This window comes from Cuculus canorus, chromosome 1 (assembly GCF_017976375.1).
Source record: "Cuculus canorus isolate bCucCan1 chromosome 1, bCucCan1.pri, whole genome shotgun sequence".
Taxonomy (NCBI): Eukaryota; Metazoa; Chordata; class Aves; order Cuculiformes; family Cuculidae; genus Cuculus; species Cuculus canorus.
The window spans coordinates 207,342,370-207,366,580 of NC_071401.1; the positions used below are offsets into that span (position 1 = coordinate 207,342,370).

The 24,211-nt window shown below is 48.2% G+C and overlaps 1 protein-coding gene across 3 annotated transcripts; it reads right to left on the reverse strand.

Moving 5' to 3' along the window:
* Positions 1-35: 35 nt before the first annotated feature.
* Positions 36-23,097, reverse strand: LOC104061434 (carboxypeptidase A2). Of its 3 annotated transcripts, XR_008448272.1 has the most exons (13): positions 22,854-23,095; positions 20,692-20,780; positions 16,932-17,013; positions 15,213-15,347; positions 14,255-14,353; positions 13,499-13,600; positions 12,868-12,969; positions 11,390-11,500; positions 10,114-10,204; positions 8,526-8,725; positions 5,767-5,851; positions 3,640-4,655; positions 38-2,736 (listed from the first exon to the last, which is right to left on the reverse strand). XR_008448272.1 is itself a non-coding variant. In XM_009563376.2 (12 exons), the coding sequence occupies exons 2-12, from the start codon at positions 20,754-20,756 to the stop codon at positions 4,468-4,470; spliced, it is 1,260 nt and encodes a 419-aa protein (XP_009561671.2). In that variant the 5' UTR covers positions 20,757-20,780; positions 22,854-23,095; the 3' UTR covers positions 36-4,467. The 3 variants fall into 3 exon arrangements, 2 of the variants coding, with proteins under 2 accessions (XP_009561671.2, XP_053912892.1); XM_009563376.2 differs by having other exon boundaries at positions 36-4,655; XM_054056917.1 differs by lacking the exon at positions 20,692-20,780 and having other exon boundaries at positions 36-4,655; positions 22,854-23,097.
* Between the last annotated feature and the right edge of the window lie 1,114 nt (positions 23,098-24,211).

Consider the following 24,211-nt stretch of genomic DNA (forward strand, 5'->3'; position numbering starts at 1 on the left):
TATTACAACTTATTATTAGTACGTCAAGTATAATTATGAGTAGTAAAATGACTGTATATTACCAGTTACTACAATATTATTAGCAGAAATGCAAGCAAATAAACATATAGAGATATAGTTATGATTAATTACTTATATGTGCACGTATAGATGTATAAAAAACTCAACATATCTCATTCAAATCATTACCGGTGCCGTTCAGCAAACCCCATCACAGCTGACGATGGATGAAGTCTCACTTCAAAGATGATGGGTATCACGGCGTCCCCGGCGAGGGTCCGAGGGGGTCACATAAAGATGTTCAAGGCGAGAAAGAGGGTTTCAGTTTTGGGTAGAATGTGAGTTATTTGGGTGAGTTATTTTGCTGCCTTTGTGTCGATACACGAGAGAGGGCAGGACCGCAGCTCCTGGAGCAGTGGTTGCTGACTTCTGCTGTCTTCAAAGGTCAGTTTGTTATAGTGGTTTCTTTGTTCCACAGGTTATAGCGGTGTCTTTGTTCGGCAGGTTATAGCAGTGTCTTTGTTGTGCACCTTTCTACCATAGCCTCCTGTCTGCGCTTGACAAGGATGCTCCAGGTTCCTGGGCCAGGATCCCAGGTTGGCAGACGTCATCTCAGCTATGTTTTTAGCAGACATAGAGTCATAGAGTCAAAGAATCATAGAATCATAGAATGGTTTGGGTTGGAAGGGACCTTAAAAATCATCTCGTTCCAACACCTCTGCCCTGGGCAGGGACACCTCCCACTGGATCAGGCTGCCCAAGGCCCATCCAACCTGGCCTTGAACATCCCCAGGGATGGGGCAGACACAACTTCCCTGGGCAAACTGTGCCAGGGTCTCACCACTCTCATGGTGAAGAAATTCTTCCTTATGTCCAGTCTAAATCCACCCGTCCCCAGTTTATACCCATTGCCCCTCATCCTATCACCACAAGCCTTTATGAACAGTCCCTCTCCAGCTTTCTTGGAGCCCCTTCAGGTACTGGAAGGTCGCTATAAGATCTCCTCGGACCTTCTCTTCTCCAGGCTGAACAAGCCCAACTCTCAGCCTGTCCTCACACGGGAGGTGCTCCAGCCCTCGCGTCATCCTTGTAGCCTCCTCTGGACCTGTACCAACATTCCCATCTCCTTCTTCTGTTGAGGATTTCAGAACTGGACACAATCCTCCATGTAAGGTCTCCCAAGAGAGGAATAGAGGGGTAGAATCCCCTCCCTCTTCCTGCTGGCCAAACTTCTTTGTATGTAGCCCAGGACACGGTTGGCCTTCTGGCTGCAACCTCACATTGCCAGCTCATGTCAAGCTTCTTATCAACCAGGCCGTCCTTCTGGTTGCGCCATCGGCAGGGTGTGCCACAGGGAATATGTCGTGGTCAGGGATCCGTCACAGCTTCATAATGTCGAACTGGTGATGTTGGTGAGCTGGCGCCATCAGGGTAGAGATCCTTGAGGCAGGATCATGGGATGTTGAGGTGGGAAGGGACAGCAGGAGGTCTGTATCTGACCTTCTAGATGAAGCAAGGTCAGCTCCGGGGACAGACCAGGTCCCTCTCTGTTGGCTTTTGAATTCCTCCAAGGATTATGGCTGCGTGGCTTCTCTGGGCAACGTGTCCCACTGTTGGACTCTCCTCCTGGTGGAAAAGCATTTTTCCACGTCAAGCCTGGGTCTCTCTTGTTTCAACTGGTGATGTTGTCTCTCCATCATGCTTTGTGGTGAAGAGCTTGGCTCCATTTTCTTAATAACCTCCTTGTTAGATCCTCCCACCTCAAAGCTGTCTGATCTCCAGGCCAAACCAGCCCATCTCCCTCAGCATCCCATCATGGGACACATCCTTCTCTTCCTCTTGGTGGCCACCATTGGTCTTGCTCCAGGTTTCTTTGGTGCCAGAGGTCCAAAAAAATGGATACAGTTGTCATCAAGCCACATGCTTACGAGAAGAGGGTCCAAGTGGCCTCAAAATTTGGATGGCTGGAATGAGCTTCAAAGACAGAGTGAGGCTAGAGGTCTACCATACCGGCAGAGGATCCTTGGGCTCCACAGGTCCTGTCCACTGCCTGCCACAAGGTCCTTGCTCTGGTGGCAGCAAGTTGGCTGGTTCCAAGAATGAATTGGGTGCTCTACGCCCTTTCAGATCAGCGGGGTTTTATCAGGGCTGTTCTTATCACCTGCTGGAGGATGGGAATTTGGAAGGGTGGATCAGTTTGGGAAGCACATGCTACCAGATGGGACCATGAGCAGGGGGGACTGGAACATGTACGAGGAGCACCAGCTGCCTCAGGCTCGGCTTTGCTTTCCAAAACAGCTCCATTTAACCCAAAACCAACCCCTTGTGGTGCTTCTCGATGCCTCAACTGCACATTAGCCTTCCTTCCCCTGCCAAAAGCCTCATGTCCTTCGAGTCTGAACCAACATTTTCCACTCTGTGTCAGGTGTTTGCTCTCCTGCCAAGCTCAGGGAGGAGTGAGTAACTCACCGGCTGCTGGGGGGGATCGCAGGGCATCGAGATAAACCTGTTAGACTTCATAATCGCTGCAATAGCAGCAGGGATTGCTAATCTCTGACCCTGCGGTGGCTCCCATGCTCAGCCCTGAGCTGTTTGCTCTTAATCCCTGAGAAATGAGGAGGTTGAAACACAGAACAAGGTGGGTAGGCTTCTAAGAGTCTGCAAACTTGCCAGCCTGGACGAGAGTAGGTGTTCTCGCACCTCCATCCTCCCTCTAGCCGTGTCCACCAGGCGTATCTAGGAGGAATAAAAGGCCGGATAAATATATGTGGACACCAGGCCAGGAGAACCCATTCCCAGCAGTGCTTGGTGGCCTGGCGGTGGGCTGAGGCTTGTTAAAGGGAATTAAACTCCTTTAATGGGTCTCAAAGCCTGGATTACGCTGCCTAACATCAGGTCCTCTGCACCAGCCCTTTCTTCCCCCGAGAACTGAGCTCTGTCAGAGCTCCAGGTTTACCAGAGCAGTTACACAGAGCGGTTGTACACAAACCAGAATTCCTCCACTGTCCTCTCTCAAGAACCTCTGGACACTACCGGAGCAGAGCATAAGCCCATGTCCTCCCCGCAGCTTCAGCTACACTGCAGTAGTGGAGCAATTAACTTCCCAGCTGATTAATTTATAATTCAGCATCTCTGAAGACTTCAGTTCTTCAATCCACACATTTTGTGTTTACTAACAGAGATGGAGCTGCAGACAGAACAAGGCAGGACAGTTTGCAGTGGTCATGAGCTATGGGATGAGCACACCCTTCTCTCCAAGCACACCCTCCCGATCTTAGGTTTCATCGCTCCTCAGCCTCCACACTGACGCAACTCCCTCAACTGACTTCTGGCGTATCTGGGTGGGAAAAGGGCTGCTCTCCCTGTCTCACTGGAGGTCACTCTGGTGTCTCCGACAAGGTCTTGCACACGGTTCAGGGCAATCCCAAGCACAAATACAGGCTGGGTGGAGAACGGATTGAGAGCAGCCCTGAGGAGAAGGACTTGCAAGCACTGGTAGACGAGAAGCTCGACATGAGTCGGCAACGTGTGCCTGCAGCCCAGAAAGACAACCGTGTCTTGGGCTGCATCCAAAGCAGTAGGACCAGCAGGGTGAGGGAGGGGATTCTGCCCCTCTACTCTGCTCTCATGAGATCCTACCTGCAGTCCTGCATTTGATTCTGGAGTCCTCAGCACGGGAAGGACATGGAGTTGTTAGAAAGAGTTCAGAGGAGGCCATGAAGATGGTCGGTGTGCTGGAGAACCTCTGCTATGAGGACAGGCTGAGAGAATTGAGGTTGTTCAGCCTGGAGAAGACTCCAGGAAGACCTTCTAGCAACCTTCCAGTCCTTAAAGTCATCCTACAGGGAAGCTGGGGAGGGGTTCTTGATCAGCGAGTGCAGGGACAGGTCGAGGGGGAAGGGTTTTAAGCTGAAAGAGGAGAGATTGAGATGAGTTCTTGGGAAGAAATTGTTTCCTGTGAGAGTGGTGAGGCCCTGGCCCAGGTTGCCCAGAGAAGTCGTGGCTGCCCCATCCCTGGAGGTGTTCAAGGCCAGGTTGGATGGGGCTTGGAGCAATCTGGTCCAGTGGGATGTGTCACTGCCCATGGCAGGGGGTTGGAACTGGATGGGTTTAAGGTCCCTTCCAACCCAAACCAGTCTATGATTCTATTCTATTCTTTCTATTCTCTGATCTCAATAGCCACACACATGGGCGCATCTTCCATCCTCCTCTTGCCACTGCTCCTACTATGTCTCCTTGAAGTGGACTGCAACCAAGTTCTCTAATGTGTACCACCTTCTGAGGGATCTACCAAGCATGCAGTGAACAAGACAAGCATGAAGCAGCTCTTACACACAGACACGCATTGCTGTAGGAGAAATGCTCGTGGGGTTTTTATTCAGCCAGGTGCCACAGCTGTCTCAAGCACACCAAGGGAAGAGAATTTCTGAGCTTGCTGCTACAGCCAGATGATTCCCACCCCAGCTTTTAGTATGGATTGTCTCGCACATGCTCCATGATTGTTTTCAGACCCAACCAGGTCTCCTCTGCTGTTGGGATAATTTGGTTGGCTGGCAGGAGGAAGCCGTAGCGACCTGTGTCTCGAAGCTCAAAGGCAAAAGAGTACTTGATGCCGTAATCGTAGCTCCAGTCAATGCTGCCTCCACTGGCCTGGTCTGAAAGAGAAAGTGGGAAGAACCAGAGGGGTCAACGTAGGATTGATCTGAGTTAGAAACATAGAGTGGTTTGGCTTGGAAGAGACCTCAAAGCCCATCCAGTTCCAACCCCACTGCCATGGGCAGAGACACCTCCCACTGGACCAGGTTGGTCAAAGCCCCATCCAACATGGCCTCGAACACCTCCAGGGATGGGACAGCCAGCACTTCCCTGGGCAACCTGCGTCAGTGCCTTCACACCCTCATTAGGAAGAATTTTTCCTAATGTCTAATCTAAATCTTCCCCCTTCCAATTTAAAGCCATTCCCCCTCATCCTATCACTCCAGGCCCTTGGAAAAAGTCCCTCCCCGGCTTTCCTGGAGCCTCTTTAGGCACCTGAAGCTGCTCTAAGGCCTCTTCAGAGCCTTCTCTACTCCAGGCTGAACAACCCCAACTCTCTCAGTCTGTCCTCATAGCAGAGGTGCTCCAGCTCTCAGATCATCTTCATGGCCTCCTCTGGACCCGTTCCAACAGTTTCACATCCTTCTTCTCCTGGGGATTCCAGAACTGGACACAGGGCTCTGTGTGGGGTCTCACAAGAACAGAGTAGAAGGGCAGAATCTCATCCCTTGCCCTGCTGGCCAAGCTTCTTCTGATGCAGCCCAGGAATCATTAAGGTTGGAAAAGACCTCTAAGATCATCAAGTCCAACCATCAGCACAACACCACCGTGCCTACTAAACCATATCCTGAGGTGCCATATCTATACGCTTTTCAAACCCCTTCAGGGATGGTGACTCCACCACAGCCCTGGGCAGCCTCTTTCACTGCTTCACCACTCTTTCAGTAAAGAATTTTTTCCAATATCCAGCCTAAACCTCCCCTGGCACAACTTGAGGCCATTTCCTCTCGTCCTACTGCTTGTTACTCGAGAGAAGAATTCTGCTGCTCTACTTTTTGTATTCATGAGGGACACGTTTTGGGCTTTTCTGCAAACACTCAACTCCGGTATTCGACTGGTGGTGCCACTGTATGGAAGCATCACTGCTTTGAAGAGGGAGACAACCTGGGGAGGGATAAGGACTGTTGCCCTGGGACATCCCATAAAAGCTCAGACTGGGAAAATACTCACAGATCGTAGTGCAAATGCTCCCCACTTTAAAGGTGGTACCATATAGGGAGCGGATGGAACTGGCAGCAGCTTTTCCCACGGTGTCCTGGAGAGGAGAAGATGAAGGATGAGTCAGAAAGCAGCCACACTTAATGAGACAAAATCTTATGATTTCACCAATCCGAATCTCAGTGAAATCTCCACAATCTTCCACCCCCCCTCCACCCCCTCCCAGTATTTCATACCCCTTCAAAAACTAAAATCATAGAATCATGGAATCGTTTGGGTTGGAAGGGACCTTAAAGATCATCCAGTTCCAACTTTCTGCCATGGTCAGGAACATCTTCCATTGGATCAGGTTCCTCAAAGCCTCATCCAATCTGGCCTTGAGTCAATCTGTGTCTTAATCACTCACACTAGTGACAGCATCAGCTTCCACAGTATCTTTGGGAGGTGACAGTGTAGGTGAATTAAATCACAGCAGGTTTTATAGCTGATCGTTGTGTTTCATCTCACCGGCTGTCTTGTCAACAGAAGGTTCAAGACAGAGCAGGAAATCCCAAGGCAGTCAGAGATCTTCCGATACTCAACGGTCAGTGTTGTTCTCACTTCATCTACATAATGGGTGGTCGTAGAGAAAATAGAGCCAGGCCCTGCTTGGAGGTGTAGGGCAAATGGATAAGGGGCAACAAACAAGTTGCCACAAGGGGAATTGCTTTTAGTTACTAGGCAAAGAGAAAAATCATAGAATCATAGAATAGTTTGGGTTGGAAGGGACCTTAAAGATCATCCAGTTCCAACGCCCTGCCATGGGCAGAGACACGTTCCACTGGATCAGGCTGCCCAAGGCCCATTCAACATGGCCTTGAACACTTCCAGGGATGGGGCAGCCACAACATCCCTGGGCAACCTGTGCCAGTGCCTCACCACCCTCATCATGAAGAAATTCTTCCTAATGCAAGCCTAAATCTGCCCCTCTCCAGGTTATACCTGTTCCCCCTTGTCCTATCACCACAGGCCTTTATGAATAGCCTCCCTCCAGCTTTCTTGGAGCCCCTGCAGGTACTGGAAGGTCGCTATAAGATCTCCTCGGACCCTTCTCTTCTCCAGGCTGAACAAGCCCACCTCTCAGCCTATCTTCACACGGGAGGTGCTCCAGCCCTTGCATCATCCTTGTAGCCTCCTCTGGACCTGTACCAACATTCCCATCTCCTTCCTCTGTTGTGGATTCCAGAACTGGACCCAATCCTCCATGTGAGTTCTCCCAAGAGAAGAATAGAGGGGTAGAATCCCCTCCCTCGCCCTGCTGGTGACGCTTCTTTGCATGTAGCCCAAGACACGGTTGGCCTTCTGGGCTGTGACCTCACATTGCCGGCTCATGTCAAGCTTCTCATTGACCAGAACCCCTACGTCCTTCTCTGCAGGGCAGCTCTCAATCACATCATCCCCCATTGTGTACTTTAAATGGGGATTGCTATGATGACAGTAGGGAAATTTTGGGAAAGGCTTGAAGAATCTATGGGATTTGTCTTTAGAAATACCAAAATCATTAACCAAAATTCAGCTGGCTCTTGGCAAACCAATCCAACCTTGAAATTGCTTCTGCCTTCAAAACCTGCCTGCTTGTTGTTCTGGAGACCTCCAGGGGTCCTTTCCACTTAAATTGTGGATCCATATAACCTCCAAATGGAAGGCTGGAAAAGACCTCTAAGATCAAATCCAACCTCAGCCCAACACCATTGTACCGAATAAACCATGTCATCGCAGCTGTGATGCTGTCATTATAGCAGAAAGAAGGAAACACGGGTGAAAAAAGAGGGCTGAGAAGGAGTGGGAATGGCATGGGCTTCCATATCATAGAATCATACAATTAACAGGTTGGAAAAGACCTCTTGGATTATCGATTCGAACCATTCCTATCTGCCACTAAACCATGGCTCTGAGCACCTCATCTACCCACCTTTTAAATACCTCCAGGGATGGGGAATCCACCACCTCCCTGGGCAGCCTCTGCTGGGGACCCATGACCCCTTTTGTGAAAAATTTCTTCCTGATATCCAGTCTGAACCTCCCCTGGTGCAGCCTGAGGCGATTGCCCCTTGTCCTATCACCTGTCACTTGGGAGAAGAGACCAGTCCCACCTCTCTACAACGTTCTTTCAGGTAGTTGTACAGAGCAATAAGGTCTCCCCTCAGCCTCCTCTTCTCAAGGCTAAATAACCTCAGGTCCCTCAGCGCTCCTCGTAAGACTTCTTCTCCAGCCCCTTCGCCAGCATCATTGTTCTTCTCTGGACACGCTCCAGAGCCTCCACATCCTTCTTGGAGAGCGGGGACCAGAATTGAACCCAGGATTTGAGGTGCGGTCTCACCAGTGCCGAGTCCAGGGCAGAATCACCTCCCTGGACCTGCTGGTCACACTGTTTCTAATCCAAGCCAAGATGCCATTGGCCTTCTTGGCCACCTGGGCCACTGCTGACTCATGTTCAGCTGCTGTCAACCAACACCCCCAGGTCCTTCTCCTCCAGGCAGCTTTCCAGACGCTCTTCCCCTAGTTTGTAGCTGCTCAGGGCTGTTGTGTCACAAGTGCTGTTGTTGTATGACAAAGACTTCTCTTTTGAAGACTTTCTCATTGTACTGGGTTTTGGTTGGCTCTCACCGATGATGATGGTTTTGGATGGCAGAGTTTTGCCTCTTGGTTTTATTCTGATATCTCACTGTAACACTCAAATATAGAAAACCGAACAGAACAGAGGAAACTAAAGCCAAATTACGACATCTCACCAGCTCGGCGTAGTCTGCAGGTTCCATGCATTTATAGCCGTAAGGATACATCAGGAGCTGAGAATAACTGTGGAGGGTGAGGAAGGCCTGGATGTTTCCATGATTCTTAATAAAGTCGACAATGGATCTAACTTCCACCTCTGAGTTGGCACTGGGCCCATGGTAAGAGTCAGAACATGGATTACTGCTGGCTCCAGGACCTATTGGGAGAACAAAGGGAAACGTGTAAGAGCTGGAATTCACGGAAGGTCAAAGCGAACCAACCTGCCCAAGGCCCCATCCAACCTGGTCTTGAACACCTCCAGGGATGGGGCAGGCACAGCTTTCCTGGACGACTTGTTCCGGTGCCTCACCACTCATGGTGAAGAAATTCTTCCTTATGTTTAGTTTAAATCACCCCCTCTCCCTTCCCTTTCCAAATGGGAAGCAAAGCTGGGCTTCCCATTGTTTGCTGGGCAAGGGAGGTGATTGTCCTGCTCTTCTCTGCACTGGTGTGGCCCCACCTGGAGTATTGGGCACAGTTTTGGGCACCACAGGATAAAAAGGATCTAAAGATGCTGGAGAGTGGCCAGAGGAGGCCACAAAATCGGTGAAGGGTTTAGAGGGAAAGTCCTATGAAGAGTGGCTGAAGTCACTTGGTCTGTTCAGCCTGAAGAAGAGGAGACTGAGGGGAGACCTCATTGAGGTCTACAGCTTCCTTTCAAGGGGATGAGGAGGAGCAGGTGCTGATCTCTTCTTTCTGGTGACCTGAAGGAATGTCAGGAAGATGTGCCAGGGGAGGGTTAGGTTGGGTATTAGGAAAAGGTTCTTCAATCAGAAGGTGGTGGAGCACTGGAACAGCTCCTCAGGGAAGCAGTCACGGTTCCAAGCCTGACATATTTGGCCAATGTCCTCAGACAGAAGGTGTGAATATGCGGTTTGTCCTGTGCAGAGACAGGAGCTGAACTTGATCCTTGTGCATCCTCTCCAACTGAGGACATGCTATGATTCTATCATTGTATGATTCCCTAAGATGAGGTCTTCAGCCAAAGGCATGTCTGTAAGTGCTGATAAATGCTGGAAGAGCAGCGACAGACCACAAATACTCAAGGGACAAGCTTCTAGGTGGTAGAGATTATGGCCTTCATCTTGTGATCTCTGGCAATTAATAAATTTAATACGTTTAAATGAATTTAATAAATTATCTTTGCAAAGATAGTGACCGTCCTCTTTGACCATTTCATAGAATCATGGAATGCTTTGGGTTGGAAGGGACTTTAAAGATCATCCAGTTCCAACCCTGCCATGGCCAGAGACAACTCCCACTGGATCAGGCTGCCCAAGGCCCCATTCAACCTGGCCTTGAACATCTCCAGGGATGGGGCAGCCACAACTTCCCTGGGCAACCTGTTCCAGTGCCTCACCACTCTCATGGTGAAGAAATTCCTCCTTACATCAAGCCTAAATCTGCCTCTCTCCAGTTTATACCCGTATATTTCCTTTCTGAATCCCTTATATGAAGGCAATTTGTCCTGAATAACAGTATCTGGGAGTGCAAAAAGGAACTTTCCTCTTAGTGGCTGCCAGAATTGGGGAATTTTATTCCTACCTCCGAAACCTGCATCCCAGTTGCGGTTTGGATCAACTCCAATACAGAGACTGCCTCGATTCTTGGAGCGAGTCTTCCGCCACATGCGATTCTAAAACAAACACAACTTATGACTGTGAAAAGAAGCAAATCTCAGTCCTTGTGTTGAAGCTGCCACCCAGAAACAGTTGCCGTTCACCAGGAAATGACTCTAGGCATGAGCCCAAGGCTTAAACTTCTAGGGCTATGAAGATGACTCGAGGGCTGGAGCATCACTGCTATGAGGACAGGCTGAGAGAGTTGGGGCTCTTCAGCCTGGAGAAGAGAAGAGGAGGTTCTGGGGAGATCTTATAGCAGCTTCCAGTATCTGAAGAGGCAACAGGAAAGCTGGAGAGGGACTATTTCCAAGGGCTTGGAGTGATAGGATGAGGGGGAATGGCTTTAAATCAGAAGGGGGAAGATTTAGATTAGAAATTAGGAAGAAATTCTTCACAATGAGGGTGGTGAGGCCCTGGCCCAGGTTGCCCAGGGAAGCTGTGGCCGCCCCATCCCTAGAAGTGTTCAAGGCCAGGTTGGATGGGCTTGGAGCAACCTGGTCCAGTGGGAGGTGTCCCTGTCCATGGCAGGGGGTTGGAACTGGATGGGCTTTAAGGTCCCTTCCAACCCAAAGCATTCTATGATTCTATGATTATTTCTGATGAGCTGACTGCCAGGATGGGCCAATGGACAAAAACTGAAGGGCTGGTGAATTGACAGTAGGTTTGGCAAGTAATTAGTATCTTTGGCTGTCCAGCTCTTTAGTAACGCCTTCTTACAGGATTTGCCCAGAGAAGTTGTGGCTGCCCCACCCTCAAGGCCCCATCCAACCTGGCCTTGAACAATCCCATCCAGCTGGAGGTGTCCCTGCCCATGGTAGGGGGTGGTCAGAACTGAATGACCATAGAACCATAGAATAGTTTGGGTTGGAAGGGAACTTAAAGATGATCTAATTCCAACTCCCTGCAATGGGCAGGGACACCTCCCACCGGATCAGGCTGCCCACGGCCCCATCCAATCTGGCCTTGAATACCTCTAGGGATTGGGCAACCACGACTTAGCTGGGCAACCTGTGCCAGGGCCTCACCACTCTCATCATGGAGAAATTCCTCCTGACCTTTAAGGTCTCTTCCAACCCGAATCATTCCATAATTCTGTGAAAAAATGAGCTTCTAGAGTCGACTTCCCTTGCATTTATTGTTCACTTGGAAAAGCGTGACAGCTTTCTAAATCAGTTTAGGCACAGAGCATGCTCACTCACCTTAGTGTGTGTGAACACATATCCATCGGGGTTTGCGACTGGCAGCAGGAAAATGTCCATTTTATTCAGCAGAGAGGTGACAGATGGATCCTTCCCATAGTCTGATGCAATCTAAGAAGGAACAACATGACATACCATGATTATCAGCACGTTTCTTTCCCACACGCTTATGTTCTAACAGGTCAGTGCAGTGGGTTTTGGGGCAGGCAAACAAGAAACATTAATTATAATAGAATCATAGAATAGTTTGGGTTGGAAGGGACCTTAAAGATCACCTAGCTCCAACCCCAGTTACCTACTGGACATAACTGTTCCTCATAAGATTTGGAGCCTGGAGAGAGCAATGAATCTAGGCATCTATTTTATTCCAAAGACAAGAAGGTCTTGGAAGAGAGCAACAAAATTTCTCCTGCCTGTCCCCAGAGAACAGGTCATCAGGTGTCAAGATCAAGGTGGATTAACCAGGCTGGGAACACACAACTCTGCTGCACTTCTCTGGTGGCCTCATAGTTTTCAGCAGAATTTAAATGCTCATTTATATAGAATCACAGAATAGTTTAGGTTGGAAGGGACATTACAAATCATCTATTTCCAATCCCCTGCCATGGGCAGGGACACCTCCCACTGGATCAGGCTGCCCAAGGCCCCATCCAACCTGGTCTTGAACACCTCCAGGAATGGGGCAGGCACAGCTTCCCTGGACAACTTGTTCCGGTGCCTCACCACTCATGGTGGAGAAATTCTTCCTTATGTTTAGTTTAAATCACCCCCTCTCCAGTTTATACCCATCCCCCCTCGTCCTATCACCACAAGCCTTTGTGAACAGTCCCTCTCAGCTTTCTTGTAGCCCCTTCAGGTACTGGAAGATCGCTATAAGGTCTTCTTGGAGCCTTGTCCAGCCTGAGTAACCCCAACTCTATCAGCCTGTCCTTGGATGGTAAGGTCAACTATAGGATTTACCTTCATTTATGTGGTAAGCGTTCACCAACACAAAGTTGGTGAAGAGTTTAGAGGGGAAAAAATGTATGAAGAGCAGCTAAAGTCACTTAGTCTGTTCAGCCTGGAGTAGACTCAGGGGAGATCTCACAGCAATCTGCTGTTTCCTCACAAGAGGAAGAGGAGCAGAAGGCACTGAGATTTTCTCTCTGGTGACCAATGATAGAACCCAGGGGAATGACAGGAAGATGTGCCAGGAAGGTTGGACATTAGGCAAAGGTTCTTCTCCCAGAAGGTGGTGGAGCACTGGAACAGCTCCCCAGGGAAGCAGTCACGGTGCCAAGCCTGACAATATTCCAGAATCATTTGGCCAATGCCCTCTGACACCTGGTGTGAGTGTTGGGTTTCCCCTGTGCAGGAGCAGGAGTTGGACTTGATGATCCTTGTGTGTCCTTTGCAACTCGGGACATTCGATGATTCTACTTTTAAATAGTCAGAGGTGTTCCCAAGATGAAATAAGAATCAATCCCTGCTGAAATGACCTTTTGAGCTATCCATATCGCGCTCGCTTGGGTAACCCACTCTCGGGAATGGATACCGGCATCCAACCAGATTGCAGGACGGTTGCTTCCTCCGGTGCCGAACTGTCAAACAAAACAGAAAGTGTTAAAACTCTCACACCTTAGAGTCAAGAACACCTTGTATAGACCAGGATGGTTTGGATGGAATTGAATCTATAGTGTGTGTAGACAGGCTGAGAGAGTTGGGGCTGTTCAACCTGGAGAAGAGAAGCATCTGGGGAGGCTTTAGAGCAGCTTCCAGTACTGGAAGGGGCCCTAAGAAAGCTGGGGAGGGGATCTTTATCAGAGAGTGCAGGGATAGGACAAGGGGAAATGATTTTAAGGTGAAAGAGAGGAGCTCGAGATGAGATCTTAGGAAGAACTGCTTTCCTGTGAGGGTGGGGAGGCCCTGGCCCACGTTGAGTGGGGAAGTCACGGCTGTCCCATCCCTGGAGGTGTTCAAGGCCAAGGTGGCTGGGGCTTGGAGCAACCTGACCCAGCGGGAGTTGTCACTGCCCATGGCAGTATGTTGGAATTGGATGGGCTTTGAGGTCCCTTCTGACCTTTCTATGACACACACAAATACACAAACATTCTGAGACCTGTGTCGTACCTTGAGCACATACAAAGGCCGCTTCTCATAGGACTCCCCAATCCTGATCTTACTGACAATGTTATTGAACTCAGATGCGAGATTATCCAGTTGTGCATAAATCTGCAATGAAAAGCCACGATGACACCACATCACATTTCTGTATAGCACTGCCCAGACCAGTTGTAGGACCTGACCAAAACTGCTTTTCTCTCCTTTGCCTTCATTACTGAGACCTCTTCAAAGCCTCATCTCACCTTACATCAACACAGTCAGCGCTGTTCCTAACAACACAGTAGAAAGAAGCACCACTGTATAGCCAAGATCCACTTATTTCAGGTTCAAACCCCTCTTTATGACCTTCTGGTAGTGAAACCATCTTACCCTCTTCTCTGTTTGATGGCTACTGCCTTCCTGTATTTCCTTACTTCAAGATTCACTTGTTTCTCACCCTCTTTTGATGGAAAGGTTTTGCCAGATCTCTGCAGAAGACTTTATGAAAGGGTAGGATCAACTCTTGCCTGTTCCAAATGTCTGGTTGGAACTGGATGATCTTTAAGGTACTTCCAACCCAAACCATTCTATGATTCCAGCAGTCTGTGAGGGAAAGCCCAGGCTCATTGTGCTGACTACAAAATTGATCCATTTAAAACCGAAACCATGTGTTGAAGGAAACTGGAAAGATATTTTAGACCCTAATCTAGGATGTTGAATTGAAGACATCATGAGAAAAGGCAAGAAAAGAGAATTTTCTTCCCCTGAAGCTGAGGTACTCACGTCATCTAAGGAATGGTAAGCTCCATAGTTGAAGGTGTTTCTGGTGCGCTCCCTTTGTTGACCACAGGCCATATCTTGCTTTTCTTTATCCAGCACAACCTAAAAGAAGACTTTCAAATGTTGAAAAAAGCCTGCTGGATTTGCAGCCTTCTGAACAAACATTTATCTCAAATAACCAGCAGGTCAAGGGAGGGGATTCTGCCCCTTTATTCTTCTCTTGGGAGACCTCATCTGGAGGATTGAGTCCAGTTCTCGAATCCTCAATGTAAGAAGGAGATGGAACTGTTGGAATGGGTCCAGAAGAGGGCTACAAAGATGATCCAAGGACTGGAGCACCTTCCATATGAGAACAGGCTGTGAGAGTTGGGTTTGTTCAGCCTGGAAAAGAGAAGGCTCTGAGGACACCTTACAGTGACCTTCCAGTACCTGAAGGGGCTACAGGAAAGCTGGAGATGGACTACTCGTAAAGTCTTTTGGTGATAGGACCAGAGGGAGTGGGTATAAACTGGAGAGGGGGTGATTTAGACTACACATTAGGAAGAATTTCTTCACCATGAGAGAAGTGAGACACTGGCACAGGTTGCCCAGGGCAGTTGTGGCTGCCCCATCCCTGGAAGTGTTCAAAGCCAGGTTGGATGGGCCCTTGGGCAGCCTGATCCAGTGGGAGGTGTCCCTGCCCATGGCAGGGGAGTTGGAAGTGGATGGTCTTTAAGGTCCCTTCCAACTTGGACTATTCTATGATTTTATGATCTACTGGGAGGTGTCCCTGCCCATTGCAGAGAGGTTGGAACTAGATGAACTTTAAGGTGTCTTCCAATCCAAACTACTCTATGATTCTATGACTCTATGAAAGTGGAGTATAAAAGAGTCCACAAATTAATGAACAAGGACAAATTGAGAATCACTGTTTGTTTCCAAAGCATACAAAAGCCAATCATGTGCCAATGGTATTGACTACCTGCAGATCTTCAATCAGGATGGAGTACTCAATCCCACAGGACTCCAGGAAGGCTTTGACTGCTTGGATGCTGTTAGCAGGGATTCGCACGTCCACAGGGAGGGAAGAGGTGGAGGGATTTATCCAGAAATCAAGCTGAAAAGAGAAAGGAAAATGGATTTTTTTTTGGGAAAACATTCTGCAAACAGCTCTTCTGAAGACTTAGAAATGCTGATTTCTCCCAGACTGAACAACTCCTGCAGTATTGTGTCCCTTCAGGCTTGCAGCACAATCCCTTGTTTAGCTCAGACTCACCACAACCTTGTATCAGTTAATGTGATAAAGATGCACAGGAGACTAAAGTCAACAACTTCATTGACTTCAGAGCTTCAATCACATAAGCAAGAGGAAATTTTAGTCTTCAGCGATGAGGGTGCTGGTCCACAGTGGTTGAACATAAGCCAGCAGTGGCCCTGGTGGCCAAGAAGGCCACAAGCATCCTGGCTTGGATCAATCATGGGGTGGGCAGCAGGAGCAAGGAAGGGATTGTCTTCTTGGACTTGGTGCTGGGGAGGCCAGACCTTGAATCCTGGGTTCAGTTTTGGGCCCCTCAAGCCAAGAAAGGCCTTGAGGGGCTGGAACGCGTGTGGAGAAGGAAACGGACCTGAGGAAGAGTCTGGAGCGCAGGAATTCTGGGAGTGGCTGAGGGACCTGGGATTGTTTAGCCTGGAGAAGAGGAAGCTGAGGGGTGATCTTATTGCTCTCTATAACTCCCTGAAAGGATGTTGTGGTGAGGTGGGTGTTGGACACTTGGCCCAAGTAACGAGTGATAGGATGCGAGGAAAGACTCAGGTTGTGTCAGGAGAGATTTAGATTGGCTATTAGGAAAAATTTCTTCACTGACAGAGTGGTGAAGCACTGCCAGAGGCTGCCCAGGGCGGTGGTGGAGTCTCCGTTCCTGGAGGTGTTTAAAAGACATGTAGATGTGGTACTTCAGAACATCCTTTAGTAGGCACGGTCATGTTGAGCTGACGGTTGGACTGGATGATCTTAGAGGTCTTTTCACTCATTCGCCAGATATAGTTTCAAGAAAAGCTCTGTGTTACAGTATTAGCTAATATGAATCTCATTCCTTTACAGGCTGAGGAAGTTGGGGTTGTTCAGCCTGGAGAAGAGAAGACTCCGAGGAGAACTTATAGAGACCTTCCAGTACCTGAAGGGGTGACAAGAAAGCTGGGAAAAGGCTGATTACAAAGGCTTGTGGTGATAGGATGAGGGAGAATATGTATAAACTGGACAGGGGCAGGTTTAGACTGGACATAAGGAGGAATTTCTTCACTATGAGGGTGATGAGGTCCTGGCCCAGGTTGCCTGGGGAAGTGGTGGATGCCCCATCCCTGGAGGTGTTCAAGGCCAGGTTGGGTAGACCTTGGGCAGCATGATCTGGTGGGAGGTATCCCCACCCATGGCAGTGGGTTGGAACTGAATGATCTTTAAGATTCCTTCCAATCCAAACTATTTTATGAATATGATTATAATCCCAGCAGGAAGAAAATACAAATGCTTCTGAATACCAAGCTGGTACTTGAACTTGCAGATCAAGCACCAAGTATTGAGACAGTTAATGTATTTATGGCAGCTGCCACAGTTGGGAACAAACCTTGCAAAAGTGATGCAAGGTCCTACCTTGATAAGTCCTAGGCCAACCCAAAATGCTAGAAAACAACTTCATGGACATACCTTAAGGTGTTCCAGGGATTCCAAAACCTGCAGCTTCTTAACCTCCTCCTCATTTCTTGTCTTGATTCGGAGAACCTGGTGCCTGCAATAGAATCATAGAATCGTTAAGGTCGGAAAAGGTGTCTAAGGTCATCCATTCCAACCATTAAGCCAACACCACGCTGCCCACTAAACCATATCCCGAAGCAACACATCTACACTCTTTTTGAACCTCTCCAGGGATGGAGACTGCACCACTTCCCTGGGCAGCCTCTTTCAATGCTTAATCACTCTTTCAGTGAAGACTTTTTTCCCAATGTCCAGTCTGAACCATCCCTGGCACAACTTGAGGCCATTTCCTCTCATCCTATCCCCTGTTACTTGGGAGAAGAGACCACCACCCACCTCTCTACAACCTCCTTTCCAAGAGGTGCAGAGAGCGATGAGGTCTCCCCTCAGCCTCCTCTTCTCCAGATTGAACAACCCCAAGTCCCTCAGCTGTTTCTCATCCGACTTGTGCTCCAGATGCAATAAGACTTCAGAAACAGTCTCAGAAAGGGGTCTGGTTGAACTAGCTCATTAGTGAGATCAAGAATTTGATGGGTAGATATTTTTGTGCTAGCAGCCAACAGGGATTCCCTCAATGTCATTGATTTAGTGTCACCCAAGGGTTCAAAACCAACCTTCAGGGCCAGGCTGCTGCAGGTGCAGATTAGTAAGTGTTTAAATGGCCATATTGAAGATTTCATCACAAACAAGACATGAAGTGGGTGAGTTTTTAACTGCTTACAAGGATCGGTTTTGCATCTATAGGTTATTTTTTGTCAACAGTTTGCAGAAAAAATATTCTGATTGAGTTTGCAATCGATCAAATTTTTGGGGAGCACTCTACAACAAAGCAAACTAAATACTAGGATTCATAGAACCATAGGATCGTTTGGTTGGAAAAGATCTTTGAGTTCATCTGTCTACTACTAAACCAGATCCCTGAGCACCTCATCTATCCATCCTTTAAATGGATGGGAACAGGGGGGCATGGGGACTTCACTGCCTCCCTGGGCAGCCTCTGCCAGTGCCCGAGAACCATTTCGGTGAAGAAGATTTTCCTGATGTCCAATCTGAATCTGCCGTGACGCAACTTGAGGCCATTTCCTCTCATCCAATCCCTTGTTACTCGGGATAGTGGACCAACACCCATCTCACTACAACCTCCTTTCCAAGAGCTGCAGAGAGCGATGAGGTCTCCCCTCAGCCTCCTCTTCTCCAGGCTAAAGAACCCCAATTCCTTCAGCCACTTCTTATAACCATTGTTCTCCATCCCCTTTGTCAGCTTTGATGCTCTTCTCTCCAGTGCTTCAGTGTCATGATTCATTCCACCTTTCTTCATTCAGACACTTGATAAACTTCCTTGTGTTGTCAGAAGCTGATACCATCAAAGGGTCGCTAACATAATTCCAGGTGGAATGAATCACCGTCTGGAAGTAGCCCATACAACCAACTGCAGAGTTAAACTCAGCGATTAACTTAGACTACGCATTTTACAGCATATAGTGATAAAAATAGAAGAATACAAGCTGTTGGAATGGTCCAGAGGAGGCTACAAGGATGATCCGAGGGCTGGAGCACCTCCCATCCAAGAACAGACTGAGAGAGTTGGGGTTGTTCAGCCTGGAGAACAGAAGGCTCTGAGAAGACGCCTTATAGCGACCTTCCAGTACCTGAAGGGGCTCCAAGAAAGCTGGAGAGGGACTGTTCGCAAAGGCTGGTGGTGATGGGACAAGGGGTAATGGGTATAAACTGGAGAGGGGCAGATTTAGACTGGACGTAAGGAGAAATTTCTTCACCACGAGGGTGGTGAGACACTGGAACAGGTTGCCCAGGGAAGTTGTGGCTGCCTCATCCCTGGAGGTGTTCAAGGCCAGGTTGGATGAGGCCTTGGGCATCTTGGTCCAATGGGAGGTGTCCCTGACCATGGCAGAGGGGTTGGAACTGGATAGGCTTTGAGATCCTTTCCATAGCTACAAACAAACAGCACTATGTGGAGAGGCTGATGAGCTCAGACTTGTTTAGACTGATCTCATCACAGCCTACAGGAAATCTGGGGTGAGGCTCTTTATCAGGGAGTGTAGTGACAGAATGGGAGGGAACGATTTGGAGCTGAAAGAGGGGAGATTTAGATTAGCGATTAGGAAGAAATGTTTTCCTGTGAGGATGGTGAGGCACTGGCACAGGTTGCACAGAGAATTCCTGGCTGCCTCATCCCTGGAGGTATTCAAGGCCAGGTTGGATGGGGCTTTGAGCAACCTGATCCAGTGGGAGGTGTCCCTGCCCAGGGTAAGGGGTTGGAACTGGATGGGCTTTGATGTCCCTTCCAACCCAAACCATCCTATGATTGTATGATAATGAATTAATGAGGATCCAGTCTACATTACATCAGAGCCCAGATTAAATCATAGAATAATTAGATTGGAAAAGACCTTAGAGATCATCAGCTCCAGCTGTTCCTACTATTAAATCATGTCCCCTAGCACCTCATCTACTCGCCTTTTAAACACCTTCAGGGACAGTGACTCAACGAATGATCCAAATAACTTCCCCTAGCTTTACAAACTCTAGGGTTTTAGTAAATTATGTATATTATTTCTTATTCTCAGTCTTCACATCTTCATTTACAGATTTACTCACTGGGATCTTGTGCTCACTTACTACATCTTGGAAAGTATCTATTAGGTTCTTATTGTCTTCTATTAAGCTACTTACACATTTTTATTGTCTTCTATGGAGCTTTTTACACAGTCACTAAGATTGTGCGGAAATAACTAAGACCAGAGCACCTCCCATAAGAGGACAGGCTGAGAGAACTGAGGTTCTTCAGTCTGGAGAAGAGAAGGCTTCGAGTACACCTTATAGCGACCTTCCAGTAGCTGAAAAGTGCCTACGAGAAAGCTGGAGAGGGATATTCATAAAGGCTTGTGGTGATAGGACGAGGGGCAATGGGTATAAACTGGAGTGGGGCACATTTAGAGTAGTCATTCGGAAGAATTTCTTCACCATGAGAGTGGTGAGGCCCTGGAACAGGTTGCCCAGAGCAGTGGTGGCTGCCCCATCCCTGGAGGTGTTGAAGTCCAGGTTGGATGGGGCTTGGGCAGCCTGATCCAGTGGGAGGTGTTTCTGCCCATGGCAGGGGTCTGGAACTGGTGGGCTTTAAGTTCCCTTCGAACCCGAACTATTCTATGATCCTATGACTCTATGATTTTATGATTCTAAACACACTGGAAGGAAATAAATTTACAATGCACCATCCAGACAGTGGTTGGAAATAAGGATTGAAACGGCTTTAAAAGGTGAGGATTAAGCATTCAAAGAGAAATAAGAAACTTCAAATGCAGAGGGAAACTAGTGACCTGTCTGAGCTGAAGGCAGATTCCGGTCTACTTTGTGCCAGACCAGCTCAGTCAAGCTGACCACTTGAGTTCTGCAGTGAAGCTCAGCTCCAGATCAAGGCTTGAGACTGTTTTCTAGCTACAATCAAAGCCAAAACAAAGCCTTGGGTGAATACGAACTTAGGAAGTCAACTCTGTAGTCAGACTTTTCTCCTTAGAACACCCAAATGAAAGCAGAAGATTCCTTCAAACACTGGAGTACCAAAGCTGCAAGAAAAGTCAGTCATGAAAAAGCAAAGAATGTGTCCCAAGCAGCTTTTGTAAAGTTAAGATCATGAAAAACAACAACTGGAAAGTGCAACCTTAAACAAAGGATCTCCCACAAAGACACAACTCACCCAAAAAAAGTTTCCAGGCACCAGGAAGCCCCGAAGAGGGCACTGAAGATCAAAATCAGCTTCATGGTTGATAGGGATTTCAATTCAGCCTAGCAAAGGTGAATTTATACAGGAATTGTTAAGAAACCCTTTTTCAGATAAAATGCATCTGTATTCCATGTGACTACGTTCTCAGATTTATCAGAGCTTTCAAGGCAACCAACAGATTAGGAGGCTGATTTCACCTCCAAAAAAAGTATTTTCCACTGTAAGGGAGGAATTGTTTTCAAAGCTTTGCTTACAAAGCTCCTTGTTGTCCTTCTACACATTTTTCTACGTAAAGGAAGACAGAGCCAAACTGAACGTCACCCTAATTTTCAGTGGGGTGAGGAGCTTTACCAGTTTCTTCTCCCGTGATAAAAAAGACATTGAGGTCCTAGAGGGTTTCCAGAGAAGAGCAACGAAGCTGGAGAAGAGGATGGAGAACAAGTCTTACGAGGGGCGGCTGAGAGAGCTGGGGTTGTTTAGCCTGGAGAAGAGGAAGCTGAGGGAAGACTTTATTGCTCTCAACAACTACCTGAAAGGAGGTTGTAGAGAGGTGGGTGTGGGTCTCTTTGCCCAAGTAGAAGGTGATAGGACAAGAGGGAATGGCCTCAAACTGTGTCAGGGGAGGTTCAGATGGGACATTAGGAAAAAGTTCTTCACTGAAAGGGTTCTCAAGCACTGAAACAGGCTTCCTAGGGAGGTGGTGGAGTTCCCATCCTGGAGGTGTTGAAAAGGCTGGGAGATGAGGTGCTTGGGGATATGACTTAGTAGTAGACAGGTACAGTGGGAGTTGATGATCTGAAAGGTCTTTTCCAACCTAATGATTCTATGATTCTACCCCAACTCTCTCAGCCTGTCCTTGTATGGAAGGTGCTCCAGCCCTCGGAGAACTTTGGGTTCCTGGGAACTCATATGTGACAGAAGGAAGGCAGGTAATCTACTCTGCAATCAACCTCAGGAGACCAAGGAAAGGAAGTCTGCCAATTCCCAGAGGATCTCAGCCATAACACCCTCAACATTTGTCAGCACCTTCCTGGGGAGCCTTCCTCTACAGCTGGGGCAGGAGCTTCTTGGGTTCACAGCAGACTCCAGGCAAGTCTTTTTATAAGCATATGTCTCGTATTTTTGGGAACAAAAGGAGCCTCAGGCAGGGATTCTGCCTGTTTTGTCATATAGGAATTAGTCATTCTGCAATTGTTGTAACTTGAAGGCACAGCGTGGAGGAGAACATATGATCCTCAGGGAGGTAAGGTATGTTCCTGCGAGTCCCTTTGAGGTTGAACATAACCCAGTCTCTGGGAAACAAGCAGATCTCCACTCCCTTCAACCTAAAGCATGAGTTTATCTCTAGCGGGACATGTCCCTTCCCATAGCGGGGGGGTTGGAACTAGATGATCTTTAAGGTCTCGTCCAACCCAAACTATTCTATGATTCTGTGAGAATTCCCTGCTTCTGGCACTACAATAATTCTGGTGGAAATCAAATCCCACCTGTAGCTTATGGCCTTCAACTTTCTATAAAATACCAACGGGCTGTCCACACCACCTCCTGTGGATTTGCTCTTTGAAAACAGGAAGGAGGGACTTAATTTAGGGCCAAATTATAACTTGCTTCATTACTCATGCTACATCCTGCATGGATTTAGAGGCTGCCAAGAGATCCCGCCAAACATGATGTCAGGGTCTAAGCACATCAATAAGCTCCGAGTGCCCTGACCAGCCTCGTCTGGGGCCTCCACCCATTGCAGTTAAGGAACTGCATTTAAGCCCAAACCATTGTACCCATTCCCAATCCCTGCAGAAGGCTTCCCTACAGAAGCCTGCAGCACTGTGACCACCTCCTGTAGTCATAAGGTCCTGCAGGTTGTGGAGATCGTAGAATCATAAAATCATAGAACAGTTTGGATTGGACGTGACATTAAATATCATCCAGTTCCACGGGCAGGGACACCTCCACTGGATCAGGTTGCTCAAAGCCTCAAGCTAGGATCAAGCCTTGAACCACAGAGTAAGTCCTATGGGCAAAGCCCTACGCATGCTGAAACACCTGAGAAAATTAGGGAGCTGCCAGAGCAGGGAAGCACCACCACAGCAAGCCAGAAGTCAAAGATGACAGCAAGGCAGGGATAGAGATCTCACCACAAGCAGCACATCCCACGGGACCCAAACTAGAGGAGCAGGGCAGGTCTGATGGTTCTGATCAGGGACAGCCACATCCAGGTCCTCAGGTGAGTGATGCAACAGGTCCACAGCCAAGATGTCAAGAACTACGAGCCCAGGTTGTCTGTGCACTCACTGCAGCCCAAACAAGCACCAGACCAAGTGGCCTCAGCTTAAAGGCAGCTCTGGCGTCAAGGGGTGGAGGGTGTGTGCCCTACACAAGCTCGGTCAGGACAATTAGTGCTCTCAGGGCCCTGACACACTAATCTGGGCAGGGACAGATGCTCTGCTCAGTCTTAAGAGGCTGTGGTATCACATAACAAATCACAAACGCCTTAGTGACACATTAAGAAGCAAAAAGTTGAATGAACCTCATGTAACCAAGCTTCGTCTTTTTGCTTATAACTGGTATACTGACCTACAATTCGCCTGTGTTGTCAGTGATGGAGGGACAGAATGGATCTGAACCCCCCCTGCCAACCAGAAAGCCCTCCAAAGTCATCAAGTTTAGGTGGAGTCATAGAATCGTAGAAAAGTTTGGGTTGGAAGGGACCCTAAAGATCATCCAGTTCCAACCCCACTGTGATTGGGGAGTCAGTCCTATTCTATAAAGTTTAGACACTCTGTTGTTGTCTCCTAACTAAGAAAGGTTCTTGTAACGAAGATGAAAAGGTTCTTGCAACCAAAATGCCACATGATGTCTCTCCTATCACATGGGAAAGGTGAGCAAGCCCAAGGTTTGTGTTCCTTTTTGTCTCCCATCCTCTCAAAATAAGTATTCATCAATTTAGAAGGAAAGGGGAAGAGATGACGTTCTCTGGGTCATCTCTGCCCTCTCCACACCTATTCTCCATCACCTCCTGCTCTCTCACAGGGTCCTGGGCATTTTCTAAACTGATTTTTGAGCCCTACACATAACTTGAAGAAGTCAGATTTACCTTTTGAACTGCTCTCCTTTTCTTCAGAATAGAATCACCTATCTTGGACTTTCTGGAGGATCTGTTTCAGGAAAATCCCAAGCATAAATCCAGGCTGGGTGGAGAATGGATTGGGAGCAACCCCGAGGAGAAGGACTTGAGGTGCATGTGGATGAGAAGCTCAACGTGAGCCGGCAACGTGTCCTCACAGCCCAGAAAACAATCATGTGCTTGGCTGCATCCAAAGAAGCGTGGCCAGCAGGGCGAGGGACTGGATGCAGGACTCCAGGCGAGGTCTCATGAGAGCAGAAATAAGTGTTTTAGCTTTGTGTTTTCGGACACTGAGCATCTGGATGAACTGGAAATAACAAGAAGAGGATGGCAAGGTTACTGGGAGAGATGCAATCAGTCACCTACACC